Here is a 26,899-nt window from a genome sequence, read left to right on the forward strand (position 1 = left end):
TGGTTGAAATTTTGTAATTAATCGGTATTTTAAGGAATTTTTATAGAAAATTTGAAGAGTTATCGATAACTCATAGAATTTTTATTGAAAATTTGAAGAGTTATCGATAACTCATAGAATTTTTATAGAAAATTTTAAAGAGTTATCGATAACTCATAGAATTTTTATAGAAAATTTTTTGAGTTATCGATAACTCTTAAATTTTTTATAGAAAATTTTTTGAGTTATCGATAACTCTTAAATTTTTTATAGAAATTTTGAAGAATTATCGATAACTCATAGAATTTTTATAGAAAATTTTTTGAGTTATCGATAACTCAGAATTTTTATAGAAAATTTGAAGAGTTATCGATAACTCATAGAATTTTTATAGAAAATTTGAAGAGTTATCGATAACTCATAGAATTTTTATAGAAAATTTGAAGAGTTATCCATAACTCATAGAATTTTTATAGAAAATTTGAAGTGTTATCGATAACTCATAGAATTTTTATAGAAAATTTTTTGAGTTATCGATAACTCATAGAATTTTTATAGAAAATTTTTTGAGTTATCGATAACTCATAGAATTTTTATAGAAAATTTTTTGAGTTATCGATAACTCATAGAATTTTTATAGAAAATTTTTTGTCGATTTTTTATCGATAACTCATAGAATTTTTATAGAAAATTTTTTGAGTTATCGATAACTCATAGAATTTTTATAGAAAATTTTTTGAATTATCGATAACTCATAGAATTTTTATAGAAAATTTTTTGAGTTATCGATAACTCATAGAATTTTTATAGAAAATTTTGAAGAGTTATCGATAACTCATAGAATTTTTATAGAAAATTTTGAAGAGTTATCGATAACTCATAGAATTTTTATAGAAAATTTTGAAGAGTTATCGATAACTCATAGAATTTTTATAGAAAATTTTGAAGAGTTATCGATAACTCATAGAATTTTTATAGAAAATTTTGAAGAGTTATCGATAACTCATAGAATTTTTATAGAAAATTTTGAAGAGTTATCGATAACTCATAGAATTTTTATAGAAATTTTGAAGAATTATCGATAACTCTTAAATTTTTTATAGAAAATTTTTTGACTTATCGATAACTCTTAAATTTTTTATAGAAAATTTTTTGAGTTATCGATAACTCTTAAATTTTTTATAGAAATTTTGAAGAATTATCGATAACTCATAGAATTTTTATAGAAATTTTGAAGAATTATCGATAACTCATAGAATTTTTATAGAAAATTTTTTGGAGTTATCGATAACTCACAGAATTTTTATAGAAATTTTGAAGAATTATCGATAACTCATAGAATTTTTATAGAAAATTTTTGGAGTTATCGATAACTCATAGAATTTTTATAGAAATTTTGAAGAGTTATCGATAACTCATAGAATTTTTATAGAAAATTTTAAGAGTTTTCAATAATTGATCGCCACGTTTCAAAATACATATTGTAAACAAAATTGTTCAGTTCTTGTTAAAGTTAACCAGGTCCTAACCTAAAAAGTAGACTACTGAGTTTGATAGGTTTTGTTTGATTTGAAACTATTTCTTAAATTGTATGCTAAAACTACTTAGGGCTGGCTGGTGTTTAACCTTTAATCCTGGTTTCCAAAAGGTTTCAAGTTTAACTATTTAACTACGAGTTTAACAAGTTTAAACATAGCTACATATATTTAAGATTAAACTACTCACTAAGCTTTGCATTATATAAGCGTGATTGAAAGGTTTTTATATAAACTTTAAGCTAAAATTAAGTTTAAACCTTAACAGTGGTTTAACTATAATCATGGTTTAACTAAACATTTGAATAATGAATTGTTTTTTCGCACTTACACAAAATAAAACTTGGTTAAGACTTAATCCTTTAAATTTGTTTGGAATTTTTTGAATTCCAATTCCTAGATTTGAAACATTTAAAACTTTTTTTAACAGATTTCGTTGTAAATGTAAACTGTTTATAATCTCTAGAATATTTTTGTATTGTTTTCATTTTAAATAGTTTTCTTTTTTTTAATAAAATATAGAATATTATTTAAAATATGTTAATTTCAACTTAAAAACTAAAATCACAGAAAGAAAATTTTTATAACTGAAATTTCTATTACAGGAACTAAATTTTGTTTTTTTTTTTACAAAATGAATTAAATAGTTAAAGTAAATAGTTGTTGTAGTAGTAGTCATAGTAGTTAATTAACATTTACAGTTTTTTTTAATAGTAATAAATGAAATTAAATAAGAACAAACAAATTTCGATATAAAATTATTAAAAAAGAAAGCTAAAAACTTACAAATAATATTGAACTTTTTTTTCTTATTTAAATCTCGTTTTAAAAAAACTTTTGTTGTTGCTTGCATTTTAACGGTGTCTAGTTTTTTGTTTTGTTGTTTTTTTTTTAGTGAAATTATTCTATAATTAAACAGCGTGGCAAATGATCTTTTAAATATTCGAATAGTTCTTGTGAGGCCCCTGGACAATTGGTCAACTCTAGTTCTTGCAGGTGCCTCAGCTGTATGAGACTAGAGAGACCCGACGATGTTAGTAAAGGACAGCCAGCTAAAGATAAAACTTGTAGGTTACGCATTGAGCATAAATGCTGGAGGCCAAAGTCTCGGACCTGGGAACACCAGCGCAAAAATAAAGCCGTTAAAGAGAGCATAGTTGAGATGTAACCTACACCGATGTCGGTTATATGAACGCATCTGGAAAGAAAGAGAAATGATGTAAAATATGTGTATTAAAGAATTAAAGCGTGTTTTTTATAAAAATTTATTATTTTTGAAACTTTTAAAAATAGTAGTATTTCTACTACCTTTTTGAAAAAGTTTACTTTTTGAGTTTTTTTTGTCCTTTTTTCATTATTTTATAGAGTGTTACGCTACAATTTTGAATTTTTGGACTTATTTAAAATAGTAGTATTTCTACTACCTTTTTGAAAAACTAATTTACATGAATTTTAATTTAGTTACATTAAATTTGACTTACTTTTGGAATTTTTTTTAGCCATTTAAGTCAAAATTAATTTTTTTAAAATTGCACTCTTTTCAAAATAGTAGTTTTTCTACTACCTTTTTCAAAATACCACAATTTTTGTATTTTATATTATTTATATTAAATTTTAGTTCTTCTTACAATTTTTTTAGCCATTTAAGCCAAAATTAATTGTTTCTGGTGCTTTTGAAAATAGTAGTATTTCTACTACCTTTTTGAAAAATTTAACTTCTTGTGTTTTTCGTCCTTTTTCTGTTATTTTATAAAGTCTTACGCTAAAATTTCTAATTTTTGGACTTTATTAAAATAGTAGTATTTCTACTACCTTTTGAAAAATGTACTTATTTTCTATATTTTAAGTTATTTATTTTCAATTTTCATATTTGCTGGCATAATTCGGCCAAAATTTATTAATTTTGTACCTTTTAAAAATAGTAGTTTTTCTACTGCCTTTTACAAATACCATGTTTTCAGCATTTTAAATAATTAATATTAATTTTGAATCCTTTTCTGTTATTTGATGGCGTAATTTGGACAGAATTTATTAATTTTGAACCTTTTAAAAATAGTAGTATTTTTACTACCTTCTACAAAAACCCTGTTTTCGGCATTTTATGTAATTTATATTAATTTTGAATACTTTTCTGTTATTTAATGACGTAATTTGGCAATTTTTTTAAATTTGTACTCTTTTAAAAATAGTAGTTTTTCTACTACCTTTTTCAAAATACCACAATTTCTGCATTTTATGTTATTTATATTAAATTTTTCTTATTTTTAGATTTTGTTCACCCATTTAAGCCAAAATAAATTATTTTTGGACCTTTTAAAAATAGTAGTATTACTACTACTTTTTTAAAAAATTTTACATTTTGTGATTTTTAATCATATTTTCTGTTATGTTATAGTCTTATGCTAAAATTTCTCATTTTTGGACTTTTTGAAAAAAGTAGTATTTCTACTACCTTTTGAAAAAAACTAGTTTTTTTATATTTAAGTTAATAATAAATAATTTTTTTTACGTTTGATGGCGTAATTCAGCCAAAATTTACTAATTTTGTAACTTTTAAAAATAGTAGTTTTTCTACTACTTTTTTAAAAATGTTTATTTTTTGTGATTTTAATCATATTTTATATTATTTTATAGTCTTATGCTAAAATTTCCAATTTTTGGACTTTTTCAAAAAAGTAGTATTTCTACTACTTTTTTGAAAAGAGCTACTTTTCATATATTTTAATAATTTATATTAATTTTGAATCCTTTTCTGTTATTTGATGGCGTAATTTGGACAAAATTTATTAATTTTAAACCTTTTAAAAATAGTAGTATTTTTACTACCTTCTACAAAAACCCTGTTTTTCGGCATTTTATGTAATTTAAATTAATTTTGAATACTTTTCTGTTATTTAATGACGTAATTTGCCAAATTTTTTAAATTTGTACTCTTTTAAAAATAGTAGTTTTTCTACTACCTTTTTCAAAATACCACAATTTCTGCATTTTATGTTATTTATATTAAATTTTTCTTATTTTTAGATTTTCTTTACCCATTTAAGCCAAAATAAATTATTTTTGGACCTTTTAAAAATAGTAGTATTACTACTACTTTTTTAAAAAATTTTACATTTTGTGATTTTTAATCATATTTTCTGTTATGTTATAGTCTTATGCTAAAATTTCTCATTTTTGGACTTTTTGAAAAAAGTAGTTTTCTACTACCTTTTGAAAAAAACTAGTTTTTTTTTTATATTTAAGTTAATAATAAATAATTTTAATAATTTTTTTACGTTTGATGGCGTAATTCAGCCAAAATTTATTAATTTTGTAACTTTTAAAAATAGTAGATTTTCTACTACTTTTTTAAAAATGTTTATTTTTTGTGATTTTAATCATATTTTGTGTTATTTTATAGTCTTATGCTAAAATTTACAATTTTTGGACTTTTTCAAAAAAGTAGTATTTCTACTACTTTTTTGAAAAGAGCTACTTTTCATATATTTTAATAATTTCTATTAATTTTGAATCCTTTTCTGTTATTTGATGGCGTAATTTGGTCAAAATTTATTAATTTTTAACCTTTTAAAAATAGTAGTATTTTTACTACCTTCTACAAAAACCCTGTTTTCGGCATTTTATGTAATTTAAATTAATTTTGAATACTTTTCTGGTATTTAATGATACTTGTTTAATTGTACTTTTTTAAAAATAGTAGTTTTTCTACTACCTTTTTCAAAATACCACAATTTCTGCATTTTATGTTATTTATATTAAATTTTTCTTATTTTTAGATTTTGTTCATTTTGTTCAGCCAAAATAAATTATTTTTGGACCTTTTAAAAATAGTAGTATTACTACTACTTTTTTAAAAAATTTTACATTTTGTGATTTTTAATCATATTTTCTGTTATGTTATAGTCTTATGCTAAAATTTCTCATTTTTGGACTTTTTGAAAAAAGTAGTTTTCTACTACCTTTTGAAAAAAACTAGTTTTTTTTTTATATTTAAGTTAATAATAAATAATTTTAATAATTTTTTTTACGTTTGATGGCGTAATTCAGCCAAAATTTATTAATTTTGTAACTTTTAAAAATAGTAGTTTTTCTACTACTTTTTTAAAAATGTTTATTTTTTGTGATTTTAATCATATTTTGTGTTATTTTATAGTCTTATGCTAAAATTTCCAATTTTTGGACTTTTTCAAAAAAGTAGTATTTCTACTACTTTTTTGAAAATTGCTACTTTTCATATTTTTTAGCAATTAAAATGTTTTAATTTAAATTAAATATATATGTTTAGTCTTAAATTTATTGATTTCCTTACCTATCCAATGTCAATTCTTCCAATTGATTTAAATCACAGGCAATATACTCCAATGAAGCATCTGTTATGCGAGGACACCAAGATAAATCTAATGCCCGCAGCTTTTGTAAATTTTCCGCTATCAATTCAACGCCATCGTCTGTCAATTTACTGCAGCCCGATAGACTTAAAACCGTTAAATGTGGTAGAGAATGGACTGCAAATAGAAAAGAAAACAACCAATATTAATTATTTTATTAAATAAACATAATAACAAAGTTACAATAATAAAATCTTTACTTTTACTATTTGTGGTTGAAACATATTTAAGGTTTCCCTTTAATACTTTCATTAAGTTATTTCTTTATATTTATTTAGTTAACAAATTGAATTTAATCTTAAACCTCTGACCCTTCCTTTAGGGTTTTGTAAAATATTCATTTGATCCTTAGAATTATGTTTTACAATTATTATTTTATTTACAACTTGAAATTTCAATCTCCTCCCCCTTTATTTAATGTATTAAATGAATAAATCTAAAGCATTATGATTACGATTTCATAAAATTCAAGTTGATGTTGATGATTTTTCTTATATATTTATTGATTTTGTTTAGTATACATTTTTTGTCTGTCTGTCTTTTAAAACGTTTTTATTACATCTTATAGATTTCTAGTTCAATAGAACATTTTGTGGTTTAATTTATTGTAAAGATACACTTACTTACATCTTTGATGGGAATGTGTTTGTGGGTAAAATTTTATGACCCACTATTACTATTTCTATACATACTGTTGGGTATCAACAACTACTCCTACGGTTATAGGCAAAAATTACAATGTAAAACAAAAAGAAAAACCTATTGCAAGTTTTTGTTCCCGGGCTGAGAACAATTTTATGAAAAGTAGTAGATTTACTACTATTTCAAAAGAGTAGGATTGATAATTTTTTATAGAAATAATTAATGCAATACTTTCGTGAGCAAGAAAATCGAAAAAAGAACCATTTTTAAAAAAAGTAGTAGAAATACTACATTTTTAAAAAGGTCTTGAAATAATTAATTTTGGTAAAAAACGTAAAAAATTTACTAAAAGGGATTAAAATTTAATATAAATTACTTAAAACATTGAAAACAGGGTTTTGAAAAAGGTAGTAGAAAAACTACTATTTTCAGAAAGTTCCAAGAATTAGAAATTTTAGCATAAGGCACTATTAAGTAACAGAAAATATATCAAAAAATAGAAAAAGCAAAATTTTTCAAAAAGGTAGTAGAAATACTACTATTTTCAAAAGGTTGAAAAATTATTAAAATTGGCTTAAATGAGTAAAAAGTAAGTAAAATTTAATATAACTAAATAAAAATTCATGTAAATTAGTTTTTCAAAAAGGTAGTAGAAATAATACTATTTTTATAAAGTCTAAAATAATAAATTTTTACCAAAAATACTTTAAAATAACAAATAGGAATGATTATTTTATATAAATAACATAAAATACAGAAATTGTGGCATTTCGAAAAAGGTAGTAGAAATACTACTATTTTCAAAAATTCCAAAAATTACCAGTTACGCCTTCAACTAACAGAAAAGGATTTAAAATTAATATAAATTACTTAAAAAGCTGAAAATATGGTTTCTGTAAAAGGTAGTAGAAAAACTACTATTTTTAAAAGCTACAAAATTAATAGATTTTGGCTGAATTAAGCCATCAAAAAAGAAAATTATTTAAATTTAATAAAAATTACTTAAAATATAGAAAACTAGTATTTTTCCAAAAAGGTAGTAGAAATACTACTATTTTAAAAAGTTCCAAAATAATTCATTTTGGCTTAAATGTGTAAAAAGTAAGTAAAATTTAATATAACTAAATAAAAATTCATGTAACTTAGTTTTTTAAAAAGGTAGTAGAAATAATACTATTTGCATAAAGTCTAAAACTAATAATTTGTGACAAAAAACATTTTAAAATAACAAATAGTAATGAAGATTTTATATAAATAACATTAAATGCAGAAATTGTGGCATTTCGAAAAAGGTAGTAGAAATACTACTATTTTCAAAAAGTTTAAAAATAATAAATTTTTGCAAAAAAAACTCCATAAAATAGAAATATTAAATTAGTTGTAGGCATAAATTTTTAAAATTTTTTTTCTTTTGTCCTTCATTGTACTTTAATTTATCCTAAAGTCCATAGAAATTTTCTTCTTAATAACAAATGTTTTTAATATTATTGTGAGTACTAAAGATAGATTTCTGTTTTTATTGAAATTTGTTGGCAAATCAAATCAATTGAATCACATGAAATCAAATCAATAAAATATGATGCTTTTAAATGATGATTTTATTTAATAAAATTTCAAATGTTAAATGTTCACTCAAACGATTTGATTGATGGTGGTAAATGGCAAAATCAAATTAAATATTTTAAAGTGAAAGTTCAAATAGATTTAGGTCAAATTGAAAACTATGATATGAATGATAATCTTAAAAATATGGAGAAGATTAAATTTTTAAAGCAGTAAATTCTTGTAAAAATCTTTAAATAGTTTTTTTTTTTAATTTATAAATAGGACGAAAATACAAAAAGGCAGTAGAAATACTACTATTTTCAAAAAGAACCAAAAACAATTAATTTTGCCTTAAAAAAAATTCTAAAAGGAAGTAATATTTAATATAACTAAATCAAAATGTATGTAACTTAGTTTTTCAAAAAAGTAGTAGAAATACTACTATTTTCATAAAGTCCAAAAATAATAAATTTTCACAAAAAATGGTTTAAAATAATAAATATAATGGAATATTTTATATAAATAGCATAAAATGCTGAAATTGTGGTATGTTGAAAAAGGTAGTAGAAATACTACTAATTTTAAAAGGTTGCAAAATTAAAAAAAAATGTACCGAATTACGTTATAAAATAACAGAAGATGGTTAAAATTTAATATAAATTACTTAAAATTCTGAAAACATGGTTTTTGTAAAAGGTAGTAGAAATACTACTATTTTTAAAAGGTACAAAATCAATACAAACTTATTAAAATTTAATTTAAATAACTTAAAATATAGAAAAAAAGATAACTGTTTAAAATTTCTATAAAAATTTCATCAGTTATCGATAACTCATAGAATTTTTATAGAAAATTTTTTTGAGTTATCGATAACTCTTCAAAATTTTCTATAAAAATTCCTTGAGTTATCGATAACTCTTCAAAATTTTCTATAAAAATTCCTTGAGTTATCGATAACTCTTCAAATTTTCTATAAAAATTCCTTGAGTTATTGATAACTCTTAAAATTTTCTATAAAAATTTCATGAGTTATCGATAACTCTAAAAATTTTCTATAAAAATTTAATGAGTTATCGATAACTCTTCAAATTTTCTATAAAAATTGCTTGAGTTATCGATAACTCCTCAAATTTTCTATAAAAATTATGTGAGTTATCGATAACTCTTCAAAATTTTCTATAAAAATTCCTTGAGTTATCGATAACTCTTCAAAATTTTCTATAAAAATTCCTTGAGTTATCGATAACTCTTCAAAATTTTCTATAAAAATTCTATGAGTTATCGATAAATCTTCAAAATTTTCTATAAAAATTCTATGAGTTATCGATAACTCTTCAAAATTTTCTATAAAAATTCCTTGAGTTATCGATAACTCAAAAAATTTTCTATAAAAATTCCTTGAGTTATCGATAACTCTTAAAATTTTCTATAAAAATTCTATGAGTTATCGATAACTCTTAAAATTTTCTATAAAAATTCTATGAGTTATCGATAACTCAAAAAATTTTCTATAGAACTTCTTCCTCAAACCTTGTTCCTCTTTAAGTGGAAACTTTAAAGCCCCACATTTACTCATTCCTACACTTCTGCTTGTGAATGCACCACATAACCATAAAGTTCTCCTGTATTAAGATTTACAAGTGGCAATGACTATAGATTGCTTTTGTTATGATGTTGCCTGCCAGTGTGGGAGGGAGGGATGTTGGGAGTTAGGTTTTTATTACCAACTGTTTGGCTGGGGGCCCAGATAAATTTCAAACAACTTTACAGGAAGAAAGCTGCTTGTATGTGAGTTTGTACAGGATGCGATAGTATTTGTATTTGTTAAGTAAATAATTATTTTGCATTCATACGTATTCCGGGCATAAATAATGGGCCACATAAAATCATACAGAGAGAGAGGGAGTTAGATAGAGTAAGAGTAGAGATCATTTGCAAACCAACAATATTCATGCAGGCTTGTGCATGCATTTATTTACTGTACTTTGTTGAATGGCTGGTTGGTTGTTGGTTGGTTGCAAGTCAGTAAAGAATTCTTTTATTTCAGTTTTTTTTTTGTATTTAAAATGTTTGTAGTAGTTTGTTTTGTATGTGTATGTTGTAGGTGCTTTTAAGAGGATTATTAAGGTTTATGTTTTTATTTTAGTTGTGTTACTTAAAAAAAGAAAATAAAAAAAAAATATTACTAACAAAACACCCAGCAGGGTAAAATATTTTTAGTTTTATTTTTAAAACCGTGAGTGTGTTGTAATTTCAGAAAACAACATGATAAAGGATTAAATAGGCTTTAACCAAAAACTAAAAATAAAAAAATTTCTTACAAATCTTTTAAGCTTTATGCAAAATATTAAATACTGAAATAAGACACTGACTGGCTAGGGAAAATGTAACTAAAAAGCTAAAAATTAACTGGTTATAAGCAGTCAACCAAAATGGTTTAAGATAAAAATAGGCATTTTGAAATTTGATTTAGAGTTTTAAATATTTTTTAGGTTTTTTACTGAAATTTTTTGAAAAATCGTTCATAAGTCTTTAAAATTGTTTTGTAAATTTTAAGCAAATCTTATGATTTTATTTCCTAATATGTTCTTAACATATTTGTAGAACATTACATTGCTCTAATTAACTTGTTTCCTTATGAAAATTGCCATTTTATAAAATTTGTCCTAATTAATATCAATCATACGCCCCTATGAACAATTTTTTAAATTTTTAATTTTCTTTATAACTGTTGGAGATTTTAAAACACTTAAAGAAAGACTAAAGTCTTTTAAAGGATTTATAGTAGAAAATTTTATTGGAAGTTAACTATTAACAGAGCTGACAGCCAATACAAGAAAAAAAATACGAAATAATTTTTTTATTGAATTTTTTTTTATTTTTTATTTGAAAAATTATCACTTTTAGGAAAACAATTCAAGATATTAATGAAAATGAGTGCTTAAAAGGGATATTTTGTTTAAATTTAAAAGCTAATGTCTTGGTTTTTAAAAAATTATCAATTTCACTTATGTATGAACGAGATTATCTTTACAAAACTTGTGGTAGGTATTAATAAGACCACATAATACTAAAGGTGAGTAATTTAGCTTGCCATTAAATAGAAATATAAATAAAGTTTCGTAAGCAACTAGCTAAAATTAATAAATTTTTAGTTTTTTATTGAAAATTTTTGAAAAATCGTTCACAAGTTTTTAAAATTGTTTTGTAAATGTTAAGCAAATCTTATGATTTTATTCCCTAATATGTTCTTAACATATTTGTAGAACATTCCATTGCTCTAATTAACTTATTTCCTTATGAAAATTGCGATTTTATAAAATTTGTCCTAATTAATATCAATCATACGCCCCTATGAACAATTTTTTAAATTTTTAATTTTCTTTAAAACTGTTGGAGATTTTAAAGTTTTTAATACAGTCGAAGAAAGACTAAAGTCTTTTAAAGGATTTATAGTAGAAAATTTTATTGGAAGTTAACTAACTATTAACAGAGCTGACAATACAAGAAAAATAAAATACGAAATAATTTTTTTATTGAATTTTTTTTTATTTTTTATTTGAAGAATTATCACTTTTAGGAAAACAATTCAAGATATTAATGCAAATGACTGCCTAAAAGGGATATTTTGTTTAAATTTAAAAGCTAATGTCTTGGTTTTTACAAAATTCTCAATTTCACTAATGTCTGTACCAGATAATCTTTACAAAACTTGTGGTAGGTATTAATAAGACCACATAATACTGAAAGTGAGTAATTTAGCTTGCCATTAAATATAAATATAAATAAAGTTTCGTAAGCAACTAGCTAAAATTAATAAATTTTTAGTTTTTTATTGAAAATTTTTGAAAAATCGTTCACAAGTTTTTAAAATTGTTTTGTAAATGTTAAGCTAATCTTATGATTTTATTTCCTAATATGTTCTTAACATATTTGTAGAACATTTCATTGCTCTAATTAACTTATTTCCTTATGAAAATTGCGATTTTATAAAATTTGTCCCAATTAATATCAATCATACGCCCCTATGAAAATTTTTACAAATTTTAAATTTTCTTTAAAACTGTGGGAGCTATTAAACTTTTTATGGCGACCGTAAAATGGGCGAAGTGCGTGGATCGTAGACCGAATAGAACTTCAATCAATAGTTTACGATTCTCGAGTACAATATGTCTGTATGTGTGTTTGTGTCTGTATTAATGGTTATGTATGTCTGATTATTTGTGTGGTTAACTGCAGTGCCCTAGTTTACGAAAAAATACAACATTATAACGACGTTGCTGTCTTCGTCATTGTATTTCTTTTACCACTACTCTAGCTAAATTTTACTTTATAGTCGTAAGATACTTTTTCATTTTATTACAGTTTTAGTTTGTTTCATATCTTTTTTTTTTCTCGTCTTCCACTTTTGCAACATTTTCTTGTTAATACTTTGAGTCTGTGTGTGTTAGCCTGTTGTTTTAAAACTTAGTTTTTTTTCATTCCTCTGATTTTGTGTGTATTTTATAACTGGAGAAGAGGTCATATGAAAATAAAGCCACTGTGTATCTTTTTTTGCAAAAACTTTTGTTGGGCTTCTTACCAAACAGAACCCAATACACAGCAAAAAAAAAAAAACAACCAACGCCACCCAATAACATCTCATCACAAACTATCAGCCACACACTCACAAAATAATCTAAAACTAAAACTATAAACCACAAACTATAGATTTAAATTACAATTCAAACGTTAAATGTATAAGAGAAACAAAAACTAAGTCTGCTATTAAAATATTTAAACTACTAAGTTTTTATATTGTATTCGAAATTAATGGATTGAAAATGAAAAAAGTTAGAAGGGAAATTATAAAATATTGAAGAATTTTTTAACCAGTTTGTTTTAATTTATAGAAAAATATATTAAAATCAGGAAATAAGATATAAAAATTGCATAATATATCAATAACTGTAACAATTTTATATAAAAACTTTTTCTAAAAGTTCTTAGCATGACCTTTAGTTTGGCGCCTTTTATATATATTAAGAAATGTCTGCTTATTTGTGGCTAATAGGAGCCTAAACTATTGGTTCGAGGCTCTAGAGATTTGTATTTATATTCCTCCATATCTAGAAAGAACAATAGGCCGATTTTTATTTTGTGGGCGTGGCACTTCCCATACAAAGTAAATAGTTATTATGGAATATCTTCTTAACTATAACTGTGCATGCCGCAAAACTTCACGGAATTAACTTCGATACCATTGTGAGGACCACGGCTGAAAATGGGCAGAATTTAATAAATGGGCGTGGCTCCACCCACAACAGGTAATTAGTTATTTTCGAATATCTGCAGAACTATAAATGTGACAGTCTTCAAACTTTATATGAAACAATTCCTTATCACTGCATGAATTTCAACCAAAAATGGCAGGCATCGGAACAGGGGGCGTGGCACCACCCATACAAAGTAAATAGTTATTTTCGAATATGTGAAGAACTATAGTTGTGGATGTCTTAAAGTTATAACCGTATCGCACTTATTATTTTACATAGTTTGGCTGAAAATAAGCAGTATTGTATTAGTGGGCGTGGCACCTCCTATGCAAATCCTTAATTTCGAATATCTAAAGAACTATAATCTCTAAAAGTATTTAAACTTTAAACGAATTAATTTACTATCACTATAGGGAGTTTGACTAAAAATGGGCGGGATTGTATTAGTGGGCGTGTTACCTCCCATACAATGTAAATAGTTATTTTTGAATATCTGAAGAACTATAGTTGTGGAAGTCTTAAAATTATGACCGAATGTCTGCCTATATATTATTGGGCGTGCCACCTCCCATACAATGCAATTTCTTCATTTCGAATATCTAAAGAACTATAATCGTAAAAGTATTTAAACTTTAAACGAATTCATTTATTATCACTATAGGGAGTTTGGCTAAAAATGGGCGGGATATTATTAGGGGGCGTGTCATTTATCATATAAAGTAAATAGTTATTTTCCAATATCTCGAGAACTATAATTATTAAAGTCTTAAAAATTTGTATGCATCAATTTCGTATCACTGCATGAAGTTTAACCAAAATATGGAAAGGATCGGAACAGGGGGTGAGTTTGAGAATTTGTCAACATGATAGATTCAACACAAGCCATTTCAGGGCATGGTCTTATGGATTAAAAAGTTTAAAACCTTCAACAGTTTTAAAGAAAATTTAAAATTTAAAAAAATTTTCATAGGGGCGTATGATTGATATTAATTAGGAAAAATTTTATAAAATGGCAATTTTCATAAGGAAATAAGTTAATTAGAGCAATGAAATGTTCTACAAATATGTTAAGAACAAATTAGGGTATATTATCAGTAGATTTGCTTAACATTTACAAAACAATTTTAAAAAGTTATGAACGATTTTTTAAAAAAATTTCAGTAAAAAACTAAAAATTTATTAATTTTAACTAGTTGCTTTAGTTCCAATATAATTTTATACTACAAATCGTTTAAAAGACTTTAGATATTCTTTAACTATATTAAATATTTCAAAACCTCCAACAGTTTTAAAGAAAATTAAAAATTTAAAATATTGTTCATAGGGGCGTATGATTGATATTAATTAGGAAAAAATTTATAAAATGCCAATTTTCATAAGGAAATAAGTTAATTAGAGCAATGGTATGTTCTACAAATATGTTAAGAACAAATTAGGGAATAACATCAAAAGATTTGCCTAACATTTACAAAACAATTTTAAAGACTTATGAAGGATTTTTTCAAAAATTTTCAGTAAAAAACTAAAAATTTATTAATTTTAACTAGTTGCTTTAGTTCCAATATAATTTTATACTACAAATCGTTTAAAAGACTTTAGTCTTTCTTTAAGTGTTTTAAAAACTTTAAAATCTCCAACAGTTTTAAAGAAAATTAAAAATTTGTAAAATTGTTCATAAGGGCGTATGATTGATATTAATTAGATCGAATTTTATAAAATGGCAATTTTCATAAGGAAACAAGTTAATTAGAGCAATGGTATGTTCTACAAATATGTTAAGAACATATTAAGGAATAACACGAAAAGATTTGCTTAACTTTTACAAAACAATTTTTCCAAAATTTTCAGTAAAAATCCTAAAAAATATTTTTAAAATTAATTAATTTTAACTAGTTGCTTACGAAACTTTAATTATATTTCTATTTAATGACAAAAGCTAATTTACTCACCAATAGTATTATGTGGCGTTTTTAATACCTAACACAAGTAAAGTAAAGATTATCTCGAAATTGAAAATTTTGTAAAAACCAAGACATTAGCTTACAAATTTAGACAAAATATCCCCTTTAGTCATTCTTTTTTATTAATGTCTTAAATAATTGTTTTCCTAAAAGTAATAATTCCTTTAGTGTTAAAAAACAAGAAAATACAATAAACAAATTATTTCGTAATTTTTTTTCTAGTATTCTCAGCAATGTTAATAGTTAACTTCCAATCTATTTTTAAACTATAAATCACTTAAAAGTCTTTAGTCCTTCTAGAACTATATTACTTCTTTAAAAACCTCCAATAGTTTTAAAGAAAATTTTAAATTTGTAAAATTTTCATCAGGGCGTATGATTGATATTAATTAGGAAAAATTTTATAAAATGGTAATTTTCATAAGGAAATAAGTTAATTAGAGCAATAAAATGTTCTACAAATATGTTAAGAACAAATTAGGGTATATTATCAGTAGATTTGCTTAACATTTACAAAACAATTTTAAAAAGTTATGAACGATTTTTTCAAAAATTTTCACTAAAAAACTAAAAATTTATTAATTTTAACTAGTTGCTTTAGTTAGTTAACTTCCCATATAATTATATACTATAAATTGTTTAAAAGACTGTAGTCATTCTTTAACTGTATTAAAAAGTTTAAAATCTCCAACAGTTTTAAAGAAAATTTAAAATTTAAAAAAAATTCGTAAGGGTGTATGATTGATATTAATTAGAACGAATTTTATAAAATGACAATTTTCATAAGGAACCAAGTTAAATAGAGCAATGGAATATTCTACAAATATGTTAAGAACATAGAATTTTAAGAATTTTCTTAAAAAGTATGGGCGATAAACACAAACTTTAAATGTTAATAAATCATTATTAATATAAATTCTTCTAGTAACCCAATATTTTGTTTATTTTCTTAATATTAGTTTCAGAATTCTTTGTAGTTTATGAACAAATTTGTGATAACATTTAAATGAAGGCCGTTTTTGTCAAATATTTCGCTTGTTTAAATAATTTGAGGTCAGTTTATCAATGAAATTCATTCTGTTTCTTTTTTGCATTGTAACACAATTAACAAAATATTTGTTACACTTAGCTTTCAGTAATTAAATAGTTTTTTTTTACTAATTCCTCTCATTCATAGGCTTTAGCTCTTGCCCCAGCCACTCTAAATAATGAAGGGAAACCGCAAAAGACAATACAACACATTTAGTTACAGAGATGTTAATACTAACCTAAATGTTAATATATACAAAAACACACACTCACACATGAGAAACCCAGCAGTTCTGGGTGTTTGTCTCAAAAATACTCAAAATCTATCACTGGTTATGGCTATGTGAAGAAAGTGGATAAAATTAATTAATTTTGAATTTTTTTTTTTTGGGAAAATTTTGAAAAAATCGTTTATAAGTTTAAAAAATTGTTTTATAAATGTTTAGCAAATCTATTGTTAATATTCCTTAATATGTTCTTAACATATTTGTAGAACATTTCATTACTCTATTTAATTTAGTTCCCTGTGAAAATTACCATTTTATAAAATTAGTCTGAATTAATATTAATCATACGCTCCATTGAACAATTTTACAAATTTCACATTTTCTTTAAAACTGTAAGAGATTTTAAAATTTTTATTAAAGTTTTAGAATGACTTAAGCCCATTAAAAGATTTATAGTTTAAAATATGATTTTACTATTTTCACCGGGCTGGGAGTTAATTAAAAACAAATCTTTTAATTTTTACTTTTGCATTAAAATTCAAAAATATAAAATTTCACATAAGTGAAAATTACATTGAGCACTTTCAAAACTGCTGGGCTGGTTGTGTGTGTATCTGTCCTTCGTTGTGTATTTAATCATTAATAATCTTTAATATTAAATATTTATTTGTTGATTACAACAAAACATTTAATTTATGTCATGACGCCATATAAAAAAAAATATGTGAGAAGAAAAAAACTAAAATGACTCACAGTTTTTTTGTGTATATGTATTGAAAAAGTAGAGGGTGTATGTGTGTAAATAAATTAGTGTTTGTGTATAAATGTATGTAAGTGTTTCGCTGTGTATGTAGTTTGCCTAAAACACAATGGGAGTACTTTAGACGCCGGCTGTATTTTAATACATGTTACCGCAAAATAATCCACTTCTTTAACTAACACTACTACATTAACCAAATGCTTCTACAGCACAGAAAAGGGAAGGATATCCTACCCACATTAAATTAATTTCAATTTGACTCTCAAGCCAGGCTCTATGACTATAACTAGTCATAGTATGACTAGACTATGACTAGACTATGACTAGACTATGACTAGACTATGACTAGACTATGACTAGACTATGACTAGACTATGACTAGACTATGACTAGACTATGACTAGACTATGACTAGACTATGACTAGACTATGACTAGACTATGACTAGACTATGACTAGACTATGACTAGACTATGACTAGACTATGACTAGACTATGACTAGACTATGACTAGACTATGACTAGACTATGACTAGACTATGACTAGACTATGACTAGACTATGACTAGACTATGACTAGACTATGACTAGACTATGACTAGACTATGACTAGACTATGACTAGACTATGACTAGACTATGACTAGACTATGACTAGACTATGACTAGACTATGACTAGACTATGACTAGACTATGACTAGACTATGACTAGACTATGACTAGACTATGACTAGACTATGACTAGACTATGACTAGACTATGACTAGACTATGACTAGACTATGACTAGACTATGACTAGACTATGACTAGACTATGACTAGACTATGACTAGACTATGACTAGACTATGACTAGACTATGACTAGACTATGACTAGACTATGACTAGACTATGACTAGACTATGACTAGACTATGACTAGACTATGACTAGACTATGACTAGACTATGACTAGACTATGACTAGACTATGACTAGACTATGACTAGACTATGACTAGACTATGACTAGACTATGACTAGACTATGACTAGACTATGACTAGACTATGACTAGACTATGACTAGACTATGACTAGACTATGACTAGACTATGACTAGACTATGACTAGACTATGACTAGACTATGACTAGACTATGACTAGACTATGACTAGACTATGACTAGACTATGACTAGACTATGACTAGACTATGACTAGACTATGACTAGACTATGACTAGACTATGACTAGACTATGACTAGACTATGACTAGACTATGACTAGACTATGACTAGACTATGACTAGACTATGACTAGACTATGACTAGACTATGACTAGACTATGACTAGAAGACGAAAGTAGTGGCTTTTTAAAACCGAAATAATAATATGCGTTTTTAATACTTAATAATGTTTGTTCCTTCTCTTAGGTAACCTTCCCTTGCCCACAATGCCAGTATTTAGTATTTGACTTAGTATTGAGTTGAAATCTTTATTTCAAATCAAAGCTTGACTTTATTTAATCTAATATTTCTGTAAGTAAATGTATGAGAGTGTGTGTGTCTAACATCTTAGAAGAATGAAATAAATAAACAAACAAGCAAACACTAAAGAAATAGATGCATTGATTACAATTGATTTCATTTGATACAATTGTAATTCATAATTAATATAATGCAACAGCGACAAAATGCGCATATTTAGTGCGCGTTTTAATTGAGTTTGTAAATCATTATCTTATCAGCTCTTCAAACGGCTAGATTGTTCAAAGAAAATCTCTAGTAATTTCAAAATTGTTTTAAAACTAAATTTCATAATTCGATTTAAAATTTGTGTGTGTTTTATTTAAATATATCTTAAAAAAAGTGTTCAACAAACTGTTACAATTTTATTTTGTGACCGACACTAACGGGTAAAAGAAAAACTGGATAAATGTCCCTTTTTTTGGAAACGGGGTCTGTTTTTTCTGTAATACTTTTGAGATTTACTCGTTTTTGCGATCACAAATTACAAAATTGTAATTAAAGGCAACAAAAATTAATTTATTAAATTAAATAATTAGAACATTAGAAAAAAAGTGATTTTAAAAATAAAAAAAAAAACTAATACAAATTCAAGAAAATAAACGATTTATAGGATTCTAAATAAAACATAATATTAAGATAAAAAATTCGAAATTTTTCTCTTTGAAATTTTGAATTTTGTCTGAAATTTTGAATTTTGTCTGAAATTTTGTTTAAATATTTTGTGGAAATTTGAAAATAGTCTTGTTATATATTCAAAAATTTAATTAAACTACTAGAAGAATATAATTGTAAATCAAAACGATTAATATAATTATTATTATGTTTCAGCGAAAATGTAAATTAGCTGATTTGCAAAAACTTAAAAGATGACATTTTCTTTTTTCAACAACTTTTGTTAGATACAAAATATTGTTATTGTTATTTCACATTCTAGAAGCTTTTAGCATGAACTTTTAATAAAATTAATAACTAACAAATACTATTAATATATTTATTTTATATAACCCATCAAATATTTCGATATTTTTGGCCAGAAAAATTAATACGATTTGCTAAATTTTAGATAAAAAGCAACTTAAGACGAAGGAGTGAAAATATTTATACTAAATTTGAAAGCTAATACCATGAGCTACTTACTATAGAAAATTTAAGTAAATCGGGTGATATATAATTTTTATAAGTGTTCGGGAAATTTTTGATTTTTTTGAGAAAAGAAAAAATTTTCGTTTTTAAAAACTATGAATTATTTAACATTTTAAATTATAAATCACTTAAAAGACTTTAGTCTTTCTAAAACTATATTAAAAGTTTTGAAATTCCCTACAGTTTTAAAGAAAATTGAAAATTTTTAAAATTTTTCATAAGGGCGTATGATTGATATTAATTAGGAGTAATTTTATAAAATTACCATTTTCATAAGGAATCAAATTAAATAGAGCAATGGAATGTTCTACAAATATGTTAAGAACATATTAATGAATATAATAAGTTGAATTGCTTAGAATTTAGAGAACAAATGTAAAAAGTTATAAAGGATTTTTTTCAAAATTTTCAATAAAATCTAAAAAATATTTTTGTTTTTAGAAAAACACCTAATAGTATTGCGGTTTTTAAAAGCAATTTAAATGATATATTAAAATATTAACAAACATTTTACTAAAAATTATAATTCTGTTGTTTAAAAAACAATTTCAATCAACTAATTATTTTGTTCTATTTTCTAGCACTCCCAGCTCTGTAGTTGTATACCAATCTTTATTTTAAACTTTAAATCTTTTAAAAAACTTTAGTCATTTTAAAACTTTATTAAAACTTTTAAAAATCTTGTACAGTTTTAAAGAAAATTGAAAATTTGTAAAATTTTTCATAAGGGCGTATGATTGATATTAATTAGGAGTAATTTTATAAAATGGCAATTTTCATAAGGAAACAAGTTAATTAGAGCAATGGAATGTTCTACAAATATGTTAAGAACATATTAATGAATATTATAAGTTGAATTGATTAACATTTACAGAACAATTTTAAAAATTTATGAACGATTTTTTCCTAAATTTTCTAAAAACTCAAAAAAATATTTTTAGAAAAACATAAGTAAATTCTGTTTATAATAGTTTATGTTATTTTTTATTAATTTGAAAACCTTTATTGTTGTAATTCATTTCAGAAATTGTTTTGCTAAATTCCTAAATATTTAATAACTTTATTCATTTTCATTTAATTCATTTTCAATTCAATATATGTATTTATTTTATTTAAAAATAAACTGCTTGTTAAATAATTCACGAAAATAAATATTGAGTTTGTTTTTTTATAAATTTATTTGTTAATTTCATTTAATAACTGGGATAACAGGAAAGGAAAGAGAAACTGAATGTAAACATATTTTCCAAAATGCACATAGAATTTGTTATGTAAATATAAACATGTATTTACATACATATATACAATGTAAACATGCACATACATATAAAACACACATACATATAAAAATAACAAAAACTATCGAACCGGAGGAGTATACTACAGTTTTTCTAACGAGGGTGGTTGGTTAAAAAAAAATCATAAACTGAAAAAAGGACATTCATTTGTGATTATTTTATTTTTAATAAAAAAATCGTATTTTTTAAAAGGACGATCATTTGTGATCACTTTATTTTTTAATCCAAAAAAATCGATTTTTTTTATATGAAAATTAACTAAACCATAACGTAGCTATTAGATGGTAAATAGTTGTCAAAATTAAAAAGTAACAATCATTTATGATCACTTTATTTTTAATAAAAAAAAATCGTTTTTTTTTAAAGGACGATCATTTGTGATCACTTTATTTTTAATAGTGTTGCAAATTTAAAGTGACAATCATTTGTGATCACTTTATGTTCAACCAAAAATCTATTTTTTATAAGAAAATAAACTAAACCATAAACTTAGCTATTAGAAGGTACATAGTGGTCCAAATTTAAAGTGACGATCATTTGTGATCAACCAAAAATTTATTTTTTATAAGACAAAAAAGTTAAAAAATCATATACTTTTAAATAGTGGTCCAAATGAAACAATGACGATCTGGGATCACTTTATTTTCAATAAATACATTTTTTTTAAAAAGGACGATCATTTATGATCACTTTATTTTTAATCAAAAAAAATCGATTTTTTTATTTGAAAATCAACTAAACCATAAACGTAGCTATTAACGTAGTAACGATCATTTATGATCACTTTATTTTTAATCAAAAAAATCGTTTTTTTTTTAAAGGACGATCATTTGTGATCACTTTATTTTCAACCAAAAATCTATTTTTTATAAGAAAATAAACTAAACCATAAACTTAGCTATTAGAAGGTACATAGTAGTCCAAATTTAAAGTGACGATCATTTGTGATCAAACAAAAATCTACTTTTTATAAGAAAAAAAGGTTAAAAAAAATCATATATTTTTAAATAGTGGTCCAAATGAAACAATGACGATCTGTGATCACTTTATTTTTAATCAAAAAAATCGTTTTTTTAAAGGATGATCATTTGTGATCACTTTATTTTTAATAAAAAAATAGATTTTTTATATGAAAATTAACTAAACCATAAACGCAGCTATTAGACGGTAAATAGTGGTTAAAATTTAAAGTGACGATCATTTGTGATCACTTTATTTTTAATCAAAAAAATATTTTTTTTTTAAGGACGATCATTTGTGATCACTTTATTTTTAATAGAGGTCCAAATTTAAAGTGACGATTTATATGAAAAAAAGGTTAAAAAATCATATATTTTTAAACAGTGGTCCAAATGAAACAATGACGATCTGTGATCACTTTATTTTCAATCAAAAAATTTTGTTTTTTAAAACACGATCATTTATGATCACTTTATTTTTAATCAAAAAAATCATTTTTTTTTAATTACGATCATTTGTGATCACTTTATTTTTAATAGTGGTCCTAATTTAAAGTGACGATCATTTGTGATCACTTTATTTTCAAACAAAAATCTACATTTTATAAGAAAAAACCATAAAACCATAAACGTAGCTATTAGATAGTAAATAGTGCTCCAAATTAAAAAGTGGCGATCATTTATGATCACTTTATTTTTAATCAAAAAAATATTTTTTTTTTAAGGACGATCATTTGTGATCACTTTTTTTTAATAGTGGCCCATATTTAAAGTGACGATCATTTGTGATCACTTTATTCTCCAACAGAAATTAAAATTTTATATGAAATGTACTAAGACATAAATGTAGCTATAAGTCGGTAAATAGTGGACCAAATGGAAAAAGGACGATCATTTGTGATCACTATTTTTTATAAAAAAAAATTAACTAAACCAGTGGTCCATATTAAAAGGTGACGCTCGTCTGTGATCACTTTATTTTTTACCAAAAATCAATTTTTAATATAAATTATACACTTGGTTATAAGTTAGTAAATATTGATCCAAATAGAAACAGGACAATAATCTGTGATCACTTATAGTTACAATCAAAAACCAATTTTGGGTTGAAAATATATTCATTTTTTGGATCACTATTTACCGAATAATAGTGATCCAAAAAATGAATATATTTTCAACCCAAAATTGATTTTGTACATGAAAATGAACTGTCAGATTAATAGATTAATAGATTAATAGCACTGTGAGAATATACAGCTTAATTTCATGTTTCTAGGTCAATTATTATAGATTGAAATTAAAAAAAGTGCCTTTAGAGAAACGAAAAAGTACCATTTGTTCTCTCTTTATGGTACCTTAATGCCTTTAAGCATTATATTCTTAATTCTTACTTCACTTAGAAGCAATTCAGCTAAGTTTTATGTTGTTTTCAAAAAAGTACCTTTAGAAAAAAAAAGTACCAATTTCCGTTTTTCGCTCTTGAACAGCCTTTAAGTTTGAAATTTCAAAATATTTCATTTTGAGGCCTTTTTTTTTAAAAAAAAAGTAAAGTAAATTTTTAGAAAAACTTATTTTATGGAAAAAAAGTACCAAAAATAAATAAATTTTTTTTACCCCTTTAAAGGTGGAATTTCCAAAAAGTACCAAATTTATAGTTCATGTTTTTTAATAAGTAAAGAATAGAATTTGAAATTTATTTGTAAGTTTATTGGTTTAAAAGGTTCCTAGGGTGTCTAAATAGTACCAAAATACAAATTTTACCCGTTTACTCCCCTAAAAGGTACGAATTTTAAAAAAGTATCAAACAACTGTCGATGAATTTGAAATAGTCATTGCATCTGTTTTAGTTTTGAAGATATAAGTTAACAGAATTTACCCATTTTTACCCCCTAAATCTTTGACTTTCGCAAACATTTGTTTTTAATACCAGATTTCTTAAACAACTCTCGTTTATTTCAACATATTTACACTGTGTATGTAAATAAATATTTTTTATAAATATATAAAAATGTTAATAGCGTATGTGTGTTTAAAATAGTATAGTAGTGTATGTGAAAGTTTTTATATGTACAGGACAATGTTAGTGTTGTGTGCTCTGTGTCTGTATTATTAAGGATATAAATGCAAATAAAGAAAAATTGTTGAAGAAAATAACATAAAAATAACAATATTAACAACAAAAAAAACTGTATTATTTGTTGTAGTTGTTTTTTATATTGTTTGTACTGTTTGTGCAAGTTTAAACATGCTTAAAATATGTTAAATCAACTTGATATGAGTTTTTGAAAAAAGAGTTTTATTTTGGGAAATATTTGGCGATGTTAATAAAGTTTGTATAAAGTTATTTTTTTAAGGGAGATAAGGCTATAAATATGTAAATAAATGTTTAGGAATTGTTTCAAATATATGAATTTGACTTGAAATGTTTATAAAATAAGACTTTTTGTGGTCAGCAGTAAGAAAATATTTCAACAATTTACTAGATGAAACTTTTTTTTGAAACTTTTTAATTTCGAACTTCAAAAAAGTGAGAACTTTTAGGAAAATCAATAAAATGTTTGTATTTTCTTTCAATACCGTCCTTAAATAACATTTTCCAGCTTTAAATGGAACTTCGAAATTAAGTTCGAATTTTCGAAATTAATTTCGAAATTGCAAAAATGAAGAAAAAAATCGATTTTCTGCAATTACTTTTAAAATAAAACACAACTCCATTAAAATGTTAAATTTTTCTTCGAAATATTTAAGTTCGAAATTCGAAAATCCTTGAAAAAGTAGGAATTTTAAAAAACTTTTTGTATATTATTAATCCTTAGGCTCTAAATAATATTTTGGCATTTTAAAAATTTTTTCGAACATAAGTTCGAATTTTCGAAATTAATTTCGAATTTCCAAAATCAATGAAAACTTTAGAAAATCATGAAAATTTTTGTATTTTCTTTAAATAAACGCCTTAAATAACAATTTCCAGCTTTAAAAGCAATTTCGAAATTAAGTTCGAATTTTCGAAATTAATTTCGAATTTTCGAACATGCTGAAAAAAGTGGATTTTCTGCAATTACTTTTAAAATAAAACACAACTGCATTAAAATGTTAAATTTTTCTTCGAAATATTCAAGTTCGAAATTCGAAAATCCTTGAAAAAGTAGGAATTTTAAAAAACTTTTTAAATATTATTAATCCTTAGGCTCTAAATAACAATTTGGGATTTTAAAAATTTTTTCGAACATAACTTCGAATTTTCGAAATTAATTTCGAATTTTCAAAATCAATGAAAACTTGAGAAAATCATGAAAATTTTTGTATTTTCTTTAAATAAAGGCCTTAAATAACAATTTCCAGCTTTAAAAGGAATTTCGAAATTAAGTTCGAATTTTCGAAATTAATTTCGAATTTTCGAACATGCTGAAAAAAGTAGATTTTCTGCAATTGCTTTTAAAACAAAACACAGCTGCATTAAAATGTTAAATTTTCCTTCGAAATATTTAAGTTCGAAATTCGAAAATCCTTGAAAAAGTAGGAATTTTAAAAAACTTTTTTTATATTACTAATCCTTAGGCTCTAAATAATATCTTTGGATTTTAAAAATTTTTTCGAACATAACTTCGAATTTTCGAAATTAATTTCGAATTTCCAAAACCAATGAAAATTTGAGAAAATCAAATAGAATTTTATTTATTCTCAATCCACATGCTGTAAATAACATTTTTGTATTTAATAAAATGTTCGAACATAAGTTCGAATTTTCGAAATTAATTTCGAATTTCCAAAATCAATGAAAAAAGTAGATTTTCTGCAATTACTTTTAAAATAAAACACAACTGCATTAAAATGTTAAATTTTCCTTCGAAATATTTAAGTTCGAAATTCGAAAATCCTTGAAAAAGTAGGAATTTTAAAAAACTTTTTTTGTATATTTAATCCTTAGGTTTTAAATAATATTTTGGGATTTAAGAAATTTTTTCGAACATAAGTTCGAATTTTCGAATTTCCAAAATCAATGAGAAAATCATGAAAATTTTTGTATTTTTTTTTAAATAAAGGCCTTAAATAACAATTTCCAGCTTTAAATGGAATTTCGAAATTAAGTTTGAATTTTCGAAATTAATTTCGAATTTTCGAACATGCTGAAAAAAGTGGATTTTCTGCAATTATTTTTAAAATAAAACACAAATGCATTAAAATGTTAAATTTTCCCTCGAAATATGTATTTGAGTTCGAAATTCGAAAATCCTTGAAAAAGTTGGAATTCACCCTAATAACTGAAATATAAGGATTTTTCATGGATTTTAGGAAGATTTTTTTCGGGAATTTTTCTAAACAATTAAATTTTTTAAAGTTTTAACTGAATATTTCAAATGTAACGTTTACACAATGCTTTTGTTGTTGTGTTTACCTAAAACTGATTGAAACTACTATTACTTTGTTTACTTTACTCTTGAAGTCAACAAAGGCAAACACGAAAACAACAACAAATTAAACAAACAACAACATAAAATATGTTTTTCTTAATTTCTTGCGATTATTTTTTTTTTGTTCTTTTCTAGGAAACAAGACAAATTATTACACAAGTTTTAGATAAATACAATAAATATTTATTTTTCTATTTTAAATATTTCTTTTTCCTAATTTTCATTATAATAAATGATGATATTTATTTAATTTAATGTATAT

At 24.0% G+C, this 26,899-nt stretch overlaps 1 protein-coding gene across 1 annotated transcript in view; it reads right to left on the bottom strand.

Annotated features, from left to right (window-relative positions):
- Nucleotides 1–2,400: 2,400 nt before the first annotated feature.
- Nucleotides 2,401–26,899, bottom strand: part of LOC135953974 (F-box/LRR-repeat protein 16) — a 125,294-nt gene continuing 100,795 nt past the window's right edge. The window contains exons 4-5 of the mRNA XM_065504015.1: nucleotides 5,824–6,019; nucleotides 2,401–2,712 (exon numbers count right to left, since the gene is read on the bottom strand). Of these exons, the coding sequence (XP_065360087.1) occupies nucleotides 2,415–2,712; nucleotides 5,824–6,019 (494 nt within the window). The 3' untranslated portion in view covers nucleotides 2,401–2,414. The remainder of the gene's footprint in view (nucleotides 2,713–5,823; nucleotides 6,020–26,899) is intronic.

This window comes from Calliphora vicina, chromosome 3 (genome assembly GCF_958450345.1).
Source record: "Calliphora vicina chromosome 3, idCalVici1.1, whole genome shotgun sequence".
In the NCBI taxonomy this organism is placed as follows: domain Eukaryota; kingdom Metazoa; phylum Arthropoda; class Insecta; order Diptera; family Calliphoridae; genus Calliphora; species Calliphora vicina.